Source organism: Lepisosteus platostomus, chromosome 7 (genome assembly GCF_059453375.1).
Source record: "Lepisosteus platostomus isolate fLepPlt1 chromosome 7, fLepPlt1.hap1, whole genome shotgun sequence".
Taxonomy (NCBI): domain Eukaryota; kingdom Metazoa; phylum Chordata; class Actinopteri; order Semionotiformes; family Lepisosteidae; genus Lepisosteus; species Lepisosteus platostomus.
Genome location: NC_142617.1, coordinates 36,770,004 through 36,783,786, shown reverse-complemented (window position 1 = coordinate 36,783,786; position 13,783 = coordinate 36,770,004). Strand labels below are relative to the sequence as shown.

Below are 13,783 nucleotides of genomic sequence, written 5' to 3'. Positions count from 1 at the left end.
ACAGCCGTTTCTCGCCTTGAATTTCCGTCAAACTTGCACTGCATTGCAAATCTCACCAAACCTTTAGTGTTATATACACGTGGTGTACGTTCTGAATCTCTCTGTTTTTGAGGAAGAATGTGTTCCAGGGAAGCCGTTGAAGTGCTTTATTGGTACTTTGATAAGACCAGTTTAGCAAGGTGTCGAATATTCCCATATTGATCATATGCATCTACAGTTTCCTGTTGACAGGTATGGATTGCTGTAATATGTGAGAGGATACATGCAGTACAGTATCGTTACCTTGTTGCTGTGAGACACCTCCTTCTTTTATACAAAGCACTAGAATCGACGCCGTGGAACCTGTAACGATACGAAACTAATTCACCAGGGACTAATCTCATTTACAGTTATAGCACTGCAAGAACTATACCGCAGTGCCATCAACTTCTTCGCCTGATAAATAGTTAGTGCTGTCTCAATATTACGTCATGTGCTTGACCTTTTCTACAACAGTACAACAGTTTTCTACAACTGTACTATTACAATAGTACAGTTGTTTAATAACAACGTCAAACATCATAATCAAAAACAACAACAACAATAATAATAATACTCGTAATTACAATAGTTGATTTAATCTGTTTATTTCTTATAATTGTAAATGCAAACTATAAATATTTATTTATTTTAAAGAGACACTTTGAACTTTCTCCCTAAGCAAATACATAAAACCAACAAAGACGCAAACACTAATTACGCGAAGTAATTGGATCGCTTTGGGCGTGTTGTCTAAGCGGGTTTCATTTTAAAGCCAGTTTGTCATTGGCTGCACCTGCGGGAATGGGCGGCCTCACCGTGTTCTGATTGGCGCCGGAGACTCGGGACAGGAGCAGACTGACTGAAGTCGGGAGATTATTGCCTCACCTGTGCAGTAATAGAGTCAGCGGCCAGAGGTTGCTTGCGAGGGCGCAATTTTGTGGAATACATAAATAGCTTTAAAGGGTCTTGATTATCCTTCGTATAAAGGTAAGTCGATTTTTTGTCGTGTTCTTCATCAGGACCATAAACGATGTTCACAATGCAGCTGTGAAACGTATATGGACCTCATACAAAAGGAAATCAACTGTACATTTCTCTCTGTTGGGGTAGATAATATTGTTAGCATTTCATTTTCAGTGTGCGTACGTACTGTAGGTGTCTCAATGTATTTAAGACTTCGTGAAGACTGTGTCAAGTAAAACTTACAAACATTTTTGAAAAATTTATGTATTCATAATTTTAAGCATCAATCTTAGCGTGAAGTATATATTTTATCCTGCTGTACTAATTAAACACTTTATGTAATGTATCTCTGAAAGATATTTCACTTTTGTAAACTGATCAGACTTTTATCAATCTTAACACTGCATTGAGCTCGATTAGCACACAGATCCATACTGGTGTTGCAAACAGTGATCAGTTTTTACGCTACTAGAATGTCAGTTGCGCATAAATATAAAAACACCTCACACAAAACCCACGCACCACACTCATAAATACAAAAATCTGAAGAAGGCTCCACAGGAGAAACGCTGTTTCCTTTCTTCTCTTTTCAGCATAGAATAAACCCTTACTTGTTTCTTAATATAAAAACTCATTGCGTGTTATAATATACTGTACGGTACGCTTCAGACATTTTTCTTCATGAATAATAACACGATTAGACAAATTCCGCAAACGGATGTGCTTGTCACGTTCGCTTTCTTGTAGGGTGGTCATTTATTTTCAAAACTGTAATTTGTAATTTTGTTAAAAAATGGCATCCCTAAAACTCAACATTTAATGATTGACTACACCCACCTTCTATGATGAGTCCAGTGGAAAGCCGGTTTCCCGTATTTTCGCTTCTTGGTCCCATGCTGGGCAAATATTGGCTCAGGGCTATTAAGTACACACAAAGTTATGAAAGTCCTAACAGCATGCAGTACGTCGTGTGGTAGGATTTTAATATCAAATACTAAACGCACTTTAGAGAATTAAGGCCTTTTTACATCACGGTAAAGAAAAACATACAGTAGTTTGTTCCTAAAGAGACTTACCACCATGTAGCCTGATCTGTGAAATCTCAGAAAATGAGCAAGGTTGGGCTTGGTCATTACATGGATGGGAGACCTCCAAGAAAAAACAGTTTGCTGCTGTTAGTGGACCACTAGGTGGCACTTGTACTTCTGGACCATCCATTTTCTAACTGCTTCTTCCAATTCAGGGTTGTGGGGGAGCCGGAGTCTACCTCGGCAAGAAATGTGTACAGAGCTGGGTACACCCTGAATGAGACACCAGTCCATCACAGGGAAGACACACAGACACACACGCCAGGGCCAATTTTCCCAGAAGCCAATTAACCTACCAGTATATTGTAACGCTTACGGTCGACAGGTACTGTGTAAGAGCCGGCGTACCAGAGCAGGTGACGTCACCGCCCTTCCCTGTGATAGCAGGACTACAGCTACTGGGCTGTAGAGAGATCTCTCTTTGGGTCGCTGCAGAGTGACGCGGGAGTCCCGGGTTCGAGCCCCCGACGGTGGGGGGCCGACCTAATGCGGCAAGGGCGCCCGCCTGAGCCCCCGTTGCGTTACAATATCTTTGGAATGTGGGAAGCCCAAGGAAACATGGGGAGAACATACAGAAAGCACCCCAGATTGGGAATTGAACTCAGGGCCCCAGACACTATGCCACAAAGTCACCACACCTCTGGATCACAGTTTCCCAACCAGTGTGGTGATGGGGAACACTGCTGGAGGTGCAGTGCATAATCAAAGAATGCTTGGTGGTTGTGAATTCCTTGACAATAAGTAAGAGTGGGACTGTTTACCCCAGGGCCCTTGGTATACAGTATGTTGCTTGGAGCTAGCACAATCTGCTCTGTTTTTGTGTTTAACCCCATGTTAAAATGACTACAATCTTGACATTAGTAAAAAAAAATGGCTTTATTTGCAAAGGGGAGTATTGACGTCATCGACAGCAGTCATGGACAGACTGTTGCTGTCTGTGGTTTTGCTGGTGGGTAAAACAAAGGACTATTATTTCTAATGAGAGCAGGTAGGAAGAACTGTAACCATTGTTTTCAGTATGGAAGAAAGTGTTAATTCTCTTTTATAGCTCACAAGGAAATAATGCAAAAATAATCAAACTTCCAAGTCCCGGACATTACATAAAGCACGTAAAAGCAGTTCTCTGGAATATTCACTGAAATTGTATCTCTAACTGCAATGCCATCACATGGCAGTCAGTGTGAAGCTGTCATTCATTATTCATGTGATAAAGCCTTAACAATGAAAGAGATAAAATTGTCAGCCAGCAGGACCCTTTTCAGTTTGTGCCTTGTTTAATGCCTTAATGGTGTACAAGAACCACCAACACTGTCTTCATCAGAGTGTTCATCTTAAAATTATTTCTTACTGCACATCCTCTTAAGCAGATTAACACATCTTATCAAAATAAGTTACTGAATCAAACAGCTATTGGAAAAAAACCCCAGCTTTAAATCATTAATTTGGAGGATACGTAAAAAGCTCTTGACATCTGACCCAGGACTGAACTTTCGCTTTTTCTCTGAACTCGGTTTTTAACTTGGTATTATTTTTTATAACTAGTAATTTAGCAGATACTTTAACAGAATCCAAAGTTTGAATAATACATGAATAATTTATCACTAACTGTTACAGCAGAGCCACCAACACGACCTTGTTTTTTTGTTGTTTTTGGAAGTTCAGTTAATTCATGGTTAGGGTAACAGATTGTGAGTCAAGGGCACTGCTTATTGAAAAGCCTCACTTCCATTAATATTGAAAGAGTTTAAAGTCTAGAAGTCTAGACAGTTTTACTTTGGTGGAGGCTTTGGGGGTACTTTTACTCTCTGTATACCACATGGATAGGTACTGTATCTGTACAAAGGAAATGTTGTATTTTTTACTTGTACCAGAAGAGCTGGGATTCTGAATGTCCTCACCTGCTCCAATTTCACTGAAACACGCCTTTGGCATGTACGCACACAAGTTAGAGCTCTGGCCTGAAATCCATTGTGCTGTCATGGTTTAATTGCACAATGAGGTTTGCATGTGCAGTGAAACATATCCGCATCTGATCTGCATAATCACTGCGAGTCCAATCCTTTCAAGTTAAAGTAGGAAGTGACCTGTGTTCAGTGTAGTTAAGCATTAATTATATTTGTCTGTCTCTGTATTTACACCCTTGGGCGTGGCAAAATGTACACCTGTCAGATTTTGTATGATTTTTTCTTTGTGGTGAATGATTAACTTTACTTTTCACCTGACCCAGTTGTCCCAAAAGTGACACTATGTATTAAATGTAATGCTCTGTGTGGTACAACAACTGGCTGTTGGTGGTGTATTTCCTTAAATTGGTTGTTTGACAAAGAAAGGTATCTTGATCCTGCTGATGTTCTGCTGAAGCCAGCCCAATACCAGGTGAGGCTGGAGTTAGTGGAGAAATTGTCATTCATATGAGGAAAATGACGACAGTGCTCTTACATTCCTGTAATTAATTGGCACATAAAGAATGTAAGTGGTCCAACACATAACAATCCTGTGATAAAACTGAAAAAAAGCTGGCAAAGTGACGTTCTTCTGACAAAACCTCCGTGCACAGTGAAAGTATTCTAATTATTGATCTTTTTATAGTTCTGGTGATAGTGCACTCAAGAGTTGGGAGTTGGTTTAGGTGCGTTCTTCAGCCATGAATACCCCAGTCACTGAATTCCACTAATTAACAGCTTAAAATGTACCTAATGAAACCATCACAACAAAGCATGACATTCATGGGATAGTCACTGACTCATTTTATGCATTTCTAAGCACAATTCTATTTATAGGATGTCAATGTGACAAATTTAAACTTGGCTTTTCCTGCCCATATTTTAAGGTGAAGTTACTGTACTACTGTTTCTTTGGCTAATTGATCACTCTGAAAATTAGAGCAAACAGCTGTTCAGTGCTGCTTAACTAATGAAAGAGAGTAAGCAAATTAAAAAGACAAAATTGCTAGCTGAATAAATTGTGGAAATAAGATATTGTATTATTACTTGTATTATTGTATTATAACATAAAACTTGTATTATTTTGAGTGTCGAAATATTGCATTTTCTGATAACGTAGTTTCAATTTTGCTTTTCAACTCAACTGCTACTGTATGTGTCAAAAATGTGAAAGACCTCTGATACAAGTAATTATCTTTATATTTTTTTATCTGATTCTGAGAATATTACTCATACAAATACAGTTAATTAATAATCATATTGCATTTGGTGCTTTTCAGAGAAAATGTGGTCTTGGAGAAGCTTGGGATCTGTTAAAAGATTCTCAGTAGTTCACTACTCAAAACTGATGAGAATTTAAGGATTCCCTCATATGGAAATAACTTACATTAAATTACACTAAACATTAAACTTTAATGCTTAATTATAATAATACAATTGATAGTGATAATTACAATGAAATCCAATTACAGTATGTGATTGGTTCTTTTTGCTTGCTTCTGTGTGTTAGCATACATTACATGCACTGTTTATCCTCTCTACGTTAATAATAAATTGTCCCTGTTCTCAGTAACGCTTCCAAATCAATCACACTTGCTAACTCCTCACTCAGGGTGGTTGGTGGCAGTGAAAGTGAACTGTGATCGCTGTTAGTTGTTTTTGATAAGACATGTATTAGCTGGCCCTTTAGGCAAGAGGTTCATTATGAATTATGTTCTCTAAAAATATGTTTGCGTTATAAAAAAACAATGTTTGTGCACAGTAGCTTGTTGTTCAGTTGGTTCAGGTTCAAGCAGTCGCAGCTTCTCACTCTTCACTGATGTTCTGCATTGCTTGTAATTGTCAGAAAATTTACATGGTGAGATTCGTGACAGTTGGATAAGGTTAGACAGAAAAGACATTACATGGTATCTCTAATTTCACTGCATTCAAATGGCCATTTTAAGAATGAAATACAGATTAAAATGATCTTTACAGAAACTTGAACAGTGAAACCATCATGCTCAAATTTTGAAACATTCATATTTATACCTTTTTTATACCTTTTGTACACAGATCTGTTTAGTGATATATTTGGTGTTTATGCTGTACTACTGAGATTTGAAAACTAAAACTGTATTGTCCAGTGGCAGTAACACTTACCTGAGAAAATAATAGTAAAAAGTACAGAGTTTTGGAACACGGATTACTTACAGATTACTGTGGAATATGATTCCAGTTTATACTGTTTTCCACGATCCTGAATCAACACAGTTTATGTTTCTAATTGTTAAACAGCTAGAACGAGGTCAGGCTATCAGTGCTGTGCTGAATGCACTGCTGTTTCAGAGTACGGGGACAAACTCGTGTGATTGGGGTCACTGGACACAGACACTCACCTCAATATGTACTTGCATGTCAATGAACCAGTGATCTAACAAGACAAGACACAGCAGGGATATCAAACATTTCTGATCAATTCCATGTTTCTGTACTAGATTCATTATTAAACAAGAAAATATTGTTTTTACTATCATAGGTTTGAAGCAGCATAGTTGAATTCTCAAAGATATATAACTTAACTGAATATGTATAAAAGCTGTATTAATATTTGGAAGATTATATGTGGTTAATGTCTTTATCCAAAGTCATGATAGGAATCTACCTTGCATTACTTATGGTGCAATTTTGAAATCTTACATGTATCTGAAGTGTAATAAGTTAAAGAAAATAAACAGACAAATTTCGAAACTCCAGGAGCTGGCTTGTGTATACATATAAAAATAATCTATGGAATGTAATGGGAGCAGTTCAGTTTTATCAACAAAACGTGTAGAATAGAACGTTTCAAAGGTAAACTGTAAAATGTTTCAGAATTTGCGGTTTTAATAAAAACGAAGAAAAAAAACTTTGTAGATTGCATATTGCCCAGAGTCAATGGTGTTCCATATGTGTTAATGTTTGTCTTCACACTGCAGAATAGTGCGCAGTTATACATGTCATGTGACAGAGGATATAGTGAGCTAATTCCACTCACAGAAATAGACTTAGCTATGATACCTAGCACTTGGAGTAACCTGGAAGCCCATTCATTTGTAAGCTTGCGCATGTGCAGAACAACACGAGGGTTATATAAGAAGATTGGAAAGCCAAAGGGGATTATTTGGGTGGCAAGCATTCTTTATGTGTACTAGAAAATTGCCTTTCATTGCTGAACCGTTCTGAAGCTTTGGCTTCCTTTTTTTGCTTTGTATGCATATGACATTGTTTACAAAAATGCCTATAGTCTGAAGTTACACTCCAGAATGGAATATGGTGAAGAAGGGATCTCTTCAGGTTCTTTATGGTGTCTCTTGCAAAGAACTGAAGCCAGGGTTTGGAGCAGGATACGTGTGTCTCAAATTCCGTGTAAGTGCCAGTGGAAACTGAGACCTTGATTCAGTTTGCACGGAGCAGCAGGGGGTTTCAAACCCTCTTTAGCAGAGGTTGCCAGGTTGTCGTTTATCTACTCATCACTGTGTAATATGACTTGTGGGTCTTTGATATGGATAAAGGCGCAAAGTAAAAAGTTAGCTCATTTAGAAAGCTTTGGTTTGATTGTCTGGTTTGTGGTGAAAACCACAATTGTGCGTGGGAACTAGGTTGTTTGAGAGAAGAAAGCTGCCTTCTTGAGTATTTTCTAAGCCTTACTTCCGAGTGCTCTATATATAGCTCGGCTCATCGCAGAGAAATTCTTGCTTTTGTGGTTTTAACTCTGAATGCACACTGGGTAAGTTTAAGGAGAGAACATACGTTTTAAAAAGTCATCACATGCACATATTGAGAATACAGTATCCTGTATTTACTAACTCGCCTCCTCTGGAACTTTTTCCTCTGAGTGTAGATTCGGAGACAGGCCTTTTGGTACCGACTAGCCAATCAGCTGAGGACCCTGCTCATGCCTCTGTGCGATGCCTAGGAGTGAAGTGCACCCAGGAGGCATTGCCATGGAATCCATCGACAGCTTAGACAGTGCTGGGAGCTGTGACAGTGTAATGAGCGTCAACTCAGGCTATGTAAGTATTATTCTGCTCCATCTCTATTCAAAGTCCTTATTTGCAAACCCTTTCTCTTGTATCATAAGCAGGCACTGAATAATCAGTGTACAGTACAGTATATGGTGTATCTGAGTGTATGTTGCTGCTTGAAAAAAAGTTATGTCGACCTATAAGATTTATTCATTCTATGATGTTTATTAAAGTAAGATTACTGTTAGGATCTTGCCATTTTTCTGTAGACCCTAGTTTTGACAGATCCTTCCTTGTTAGGAATCACACAGGAAAGGTATGAAGTTTCTGAAAGTTATTGCTGCCGTTTACCTTGCAGAGCGATGACAGCTTGGAGCACCTGTCAGCAGAGGAGCGGGCATGCCTGATGTTCCTAGAAGAGACCATTGAGTCTCTTGAGTTGGAAGAAGACAGCGGCTTGTCCAACGATGAGCCCGAAAGGCTACCTTCTCATGGGAACGTGGCTACTAAATTTGGTCATCTCTCCTCAACCAAGAGCAAGCCGGATGGTGAGTGCACCAATGTCAACTGGCTTAGCACCTTCAATAAACCACTGTAGCACCTATGAATAGGAATATGTAAGATTTTATGCAGTAGTATGGACTGGCAGTCTACAAAAAGCAGTGCTAATGGTATAACAAAGACACTGCAATGCTGAACAAGATGACTTGCTTCAAAACCATGCTGAAAAATAATTTGTGCACTCAATTCTTTTGTCTTATTAGTATGGTTGAAGAAACATATTTTAAAACAATTAAGCTCTTGCTTTTGTTTTTCAGATGTCCACAAGCCCCCTTACAATAATTCAATAACTGAGAGAGGCACTCCACTGGTGCTGGCAAAGAATGGTTCTGCCACTCTGTCTAGTGCTGGGCAAGGCACAGAGAGCTCAGCAGTGTCAACAAACTCTGAGACCAGGCTGACTGAACCAACTGGGCATTCATTGAGATCACCAGATCCAGACCATTTGGACAAGAAGCGAAAAGAAGAAGATAAAAAGCCAAAAAACTTGGTATCAGACAATAAGACGTTCCAGGGCCATTTCAGAAACAAGTCAGAGATCAGCTTTGAGGTCATCCCTCCACCGTCGGATTTTAGGGATGAGCTAGTTACTGTTGGAAATAAAAAGAAGCTTGAGAGTGATCAGACAACCAAAACTCTTTTGAGATCAGACCAACCTGTGGAGAACCCTGATGTGGCTCCATCAAGACCCCTTTCTAGTGAGAGCCTGGATAAGTTGAGGCAGAAAGCATCTTTGAAGAAAACTCCTCAGAATACTCCTGACCTCAAAGATAAGCCACAGTCGCTATCTGGGCTTCCTGTACCAGATGAAAAGATAACTGTAACCTCTGTGCACTCAGACTTGCGTCCTCATCCCACACACTTGCATGACCAGGCTGAAACAAAGATGGGTCCACCAACTGTTGCCCCAAAACCAAAGAAACTTCCTTCTAACATTGTTCTTAAGCAACATAAAGCTTCTCTCCCAAGCCAGGAATCTAACCTTCTAACAGGTAATGAACATTTCACCAGCTCTTCGTCTCCAGATAAAACAACTCTGGACCCACAAAAGGTGAGGATGGAAGCTTTGAAAAAGCTCGGACTGCTGAAAGATAATTTGAATGATTCTGGGTCGACAGTCAACCCTGCACAATCCCCCAAACTACGCAGATCCTGGGAGACCAAGTCTGCCAACCCGCCGAATCTGTCCAATGAGCCAAAAGCTCAGCCTGCTATGCCGGAAATCCAGGAGCCCAGGAGCGGGCCTCAGGTAGGCAGAGGATACCACCAGCGATCGGGAAGTGAACTTCCCCCTGTTGCCAACAGACCCTCACCTGCCAGGCCGGCCGAGGTGAAATCAGCCACCCTGGAGCGTTCGGGCATGGGACTGGGGAGCTACATGGCCAGCCAGCATACAGACCCCAGCTACAACATGCGCAGTTTCAAAGCCAGCAACAAAGCTCCTGCTTCCCCAAACCAGCTCCGCAACTCCAGGCCTCGTCCTGCCTCACTTGGGACTGGAAAAGACTTCATAGAAGTTCAAGGAAACAGGACGCAGACAGGGAAAAGTACAGAGCCAACAGAGCACGAGACCCAGCGGCCACTCCCTCCTATCACACAGCAGCATACAGCCAACAAGCTGCCTCGTTCTCAGGGCATCAGTGTCCAGATCATGCCCAAAGCAAAGACCGAGGGGGACAGGAAAGAGGCACTGAGGAAGCTGGGTCTCCTTAAAGAATGATGAACCACAGTTTTTTCATTTAGGGCAATAGTAAAGACAGTGACTTAATGAGACACTACATTGAGTCTTTGCTGGCTCATTCAGGAGAGACCAGTTTTGGAACTGGTTTTGAGTAAAATTAATCTATGTTTGTGGACAATAAACCTGTTTGAGATTACTGGAGATGTACAGTTAATTAGAAAGAGGACAGTACAATGCTCTCCACTTATTTATGAATTATGGCAGATTAAATGAAATATGAGCAATAGACATCAGATAACTTAAAGTTTAAATCATTTTAAAAATCCCATACAGTAATTTTAATAAGATTGCACAGAGCAAAGTCATGATTTGTATAATTAATTAAACTAAAAAAAACCCACAAGGTTCACATTTATAAAGACCCCCTATTGTTAGGATTTTAGAAATCCTTCTGTGTCAGTGATTATGCTGAAGTCTTCATTGTGTCCAAAAGGCTCAAAGTCTTTTTTATAAGATTGTTTCAGTTGTCACAATGTCATCCTCAGGTGTTCTGAATGCCACATTCGCACAGTGGACTTTGAACCGTAGTGTTCAACAATTTGTATTTGAGATCTCCAGCTGTTGCCTTTGGATTCATAGTTGCCTCCCAAACCATGTGGTTTGCCACCAATCAGTTTGTGGTGGCAAAATACTTTTATGTCCTCTTCCTGGCTGGTTTACACCAATAACCTTAGCTTCTTTTTTGGTTCCTTTTTTTTAATTCAATCAATTTTTTGACAGATAAGACTTTGTGAAATGCTATCATGATTACAGTGTAACTTTATGAGACTTTTTAAAAAGACACATTTTCCAGGCCCTAACTCATTCTGCTCTATGATATGTTGTTCCTGTTTCATTAAAGTATAAATAAATGTGGAGGGCACTACTGTATATGTATATATAAATTATATAAATGGTTATATGTGTGTATATAACAATGGTTATTAATTTTGGTTATTAGCAAGACCATAACACTGTCATACAGCCCACACTGAAGTGTAACTAATTTAATTTGCACCTTAAAACAGAATTACAGTGTCTGCTGTTGATATAATCTGATTTTAAACAGCTTTAAAACATTAACAAGAGGGCACCATTATATATTTTTTAAATTAAATGGGAACCTTTGGAAAAACCCTATCTTGTTGTCTTAACATTTCAGATTTGGTTTTATGGGGTAAAATCTTATGGTAAAAATAAGGACAAAATTTGTGTAGGTGGTGTTCATAGAATAGAATGCATTACTGTCACATGACAATAGTTGTTGGACTGCTTTCAGTACAGCAAGAGAACACTAAAAAATATGACACATGATATTTAAAAATATATAAACAAACTGAAATGAAAAGCAAAGCAAAACACAATCATAATCACATGCGTATGTAAATGTTTACCTTACAGTTGGAAATCAGAATTGTAAAAGAGTTCAAAGTTCATAGGCAAGGGGAAAGCAGCCAAGGTTGAAGTGGAAAGTTCTTGAAAGGATCGTTTTAAAACATTTTCCCGAAGGGAGGAGCTGAGAAAGATTATGAGCTGGATGAGAAGAGTCAGAAATAATCTTGTAGGCTTGTGTAAAGGGATGAAGTGGAAGGGAGATCACAGCCTATTATTTTTGAGGGTTTGGACATGTTTTCCTTTTGTATACCATACTTCTCCAGATTCCCACACCAAATAGATAGAAGCTGTCAAATGCCTTGAATTACGACTGTGTAAAACTGTAAGAAAGCACATCCTCTGCTCTGCCTTCTTAACTATATGATCTGTGTTGCTGCTCCAAAATTGTCGCATCCGTATGTTCCCAAGAATATGATGGAATTTGTGGTCATTATAGGATGGGTGGAGAGTTTTATGTTCTGGATATGCTAAATTCAATAATGATTTCCCTACTTTCTGATGAATTGATTTGAAGGTCATTATCAGAACACCAGGTTCTACCTGAGTCAATCACCCGTTGGCATGGGGCCTCGTCATTATCGGAGATAAGACCAACAATAGTAGTGTCATCTGCATATTTGAAAATCTTAACCCGAGATGTGAAGTTGTTGATAAAAAAGGAGAGAGCCGCAGAGATGGCAAGATGTCCTGCTATTCACTTTGATAATTTGTTGGTAACACATCAGTGTCCAAATGTCCAGAATCCAATGACAAATAATTTGTTTTTTTCCAAATGCTGGAGTGTACAGTGCAGAGCCAGGTTTGGCTGGAGTGTTGATTAGTTGATTTTAATTAACTGAAAAACAGGTTCCTGGGGCAATTGGGTAGGATAAAATTTGGTTATGTGTATCGAGATTCACCATGTATCAAAGTCCTGTTTTCATTCTCCTTGTTATGACACAAACAGAAAGTATATTTAACACTAATCATAGGTGACACGTCTTTATACAACTCTTTGTTGAGCAACATGAACAATGGTTTTGAAGACAAATCCATAGGATATTAAAAAAAAATAGTAGACATGGTCCTTGGATCAATAAACTACTACTGTAGCAACCAAATCAGAAAGGACAAATGTGCTCCTAACATTTCTTATGTTTGAATGTCTACAGTAGTCAGTGGCAATGCTGAGTTAAGTGCTCATTAAAGGGAAATCTGGTCATGCAGGAGGTTTCAAATATACAGAGGGACGGTATCTTTACAGAACCGTGAATAAGATGACGCATGTGCTGATGGGGTGGGAAGCACCTTGTGAAAAGCCACACTTTGAGCGATTCAGTAGTGAAATGCTGATGCTACATTTACCACTTAACTCAGGCACCGCAGCCCTGGGCCCCTGCTTTGGAACAGTGTTCTCCGTTTGGGAATGCGTTAATTCAGTTCAGCTTCAGTACAGCAAGGAAATACAGCTTCTTTCTTTACAGTTTTATTATTGTATGGAAGGTAAGGTCACTGTGATGAAATCATTCTTTGATGTAGGTACTGTATGCACACTCACTGTATAAAAAAAATGCATTCTTTTGCTTTCCAGCTTATTGTGACAATATCCTAATAGAAAATAGTGTTGAATACAATGTGTTTTACATTGTATTACATAATGTGTTGAGTACAAGCAGAGTTCAACTTAAATCTAAATTTAAAATATGAATTCTATGTAATATATATTACAGGATATATACTGTAAATGCACAACAATTTGCTTGTGAGCAGAATAGACTGCAGTAAAACAGTTTTTGTCTGAGCCACCAACACCTGCTACCATCTTCTACATCTGGGTCTGCAGTAACTCAGGTGAACAATGCTCTCTTTTAGTTTTCAGGTACTTTTCATCTACCATTGGAAGAAATATACTCTTTTGCAACAAAAATATAGGTGTTGTACTATTCCAGTATTTCATATATGGAAGTTCACTATGATACCAAACACCAGACAAATGGGTCTCAATCCTTTCCTACGGTTACCAAATTGTGCAAATATTCTATTTAGTGCAGCCTGTAGTAGTAAACAGTCGTGCACAGTTCAACAGAGCTGCACAATCTACTACTTGTTCAGACAGGAATCTGAAAC

The 13,783-nt window shown here is 39.1% G+C and overlaps 1 protein-coding gene across 4 annotated transcripts; it reads left to right on the top strand.

Annotated features, from left to right (window-relative positions):
• The first annotated feature begins 851 nt into the window (after positions 1–851).
• On the top strand, positions 852–11,417 carry LOC148658647 (specifically androgen-regulated gene protein-like). Of its 4 annotated transcripts, none has more exons than XM_088640098.1 (4): positions 852–1,008; positions 7,873–8,049; positions 8,360–8,549; positions 8,820–11,417. In XM_088640098.1, the coding sequence occupies exons 2-4, from the start codon at positions 7,945–7,947 to the stop codon at positions 10,280–10,282; spliced, it is 1,758 nt and encodes a 585-aa protein (XP_088496224.1). In that variant the 5' UTR covers positions 852–1,008; positions 7,873–7,944; the 3' UTR covers positions 10,283–11,417. The 4 variants fall into 4 exon arrangements, with proteins under 4 accessions (XP_088496224.1, XP_088496225.1, XP_088496226.1 ...); XM_088640099.1 differs by having other exon boundaries at positions 886–1,008; positions 7,878–8,049; XM_088640100.1 differs by lacking the exon at positions 852–1,008 and adding an exon at positions 2,605–7,402 and having other exon boundaries at positions 7,878–8,049.
• Positions 11,418–13,783: the final 2,366 nt, after the last annotated feature.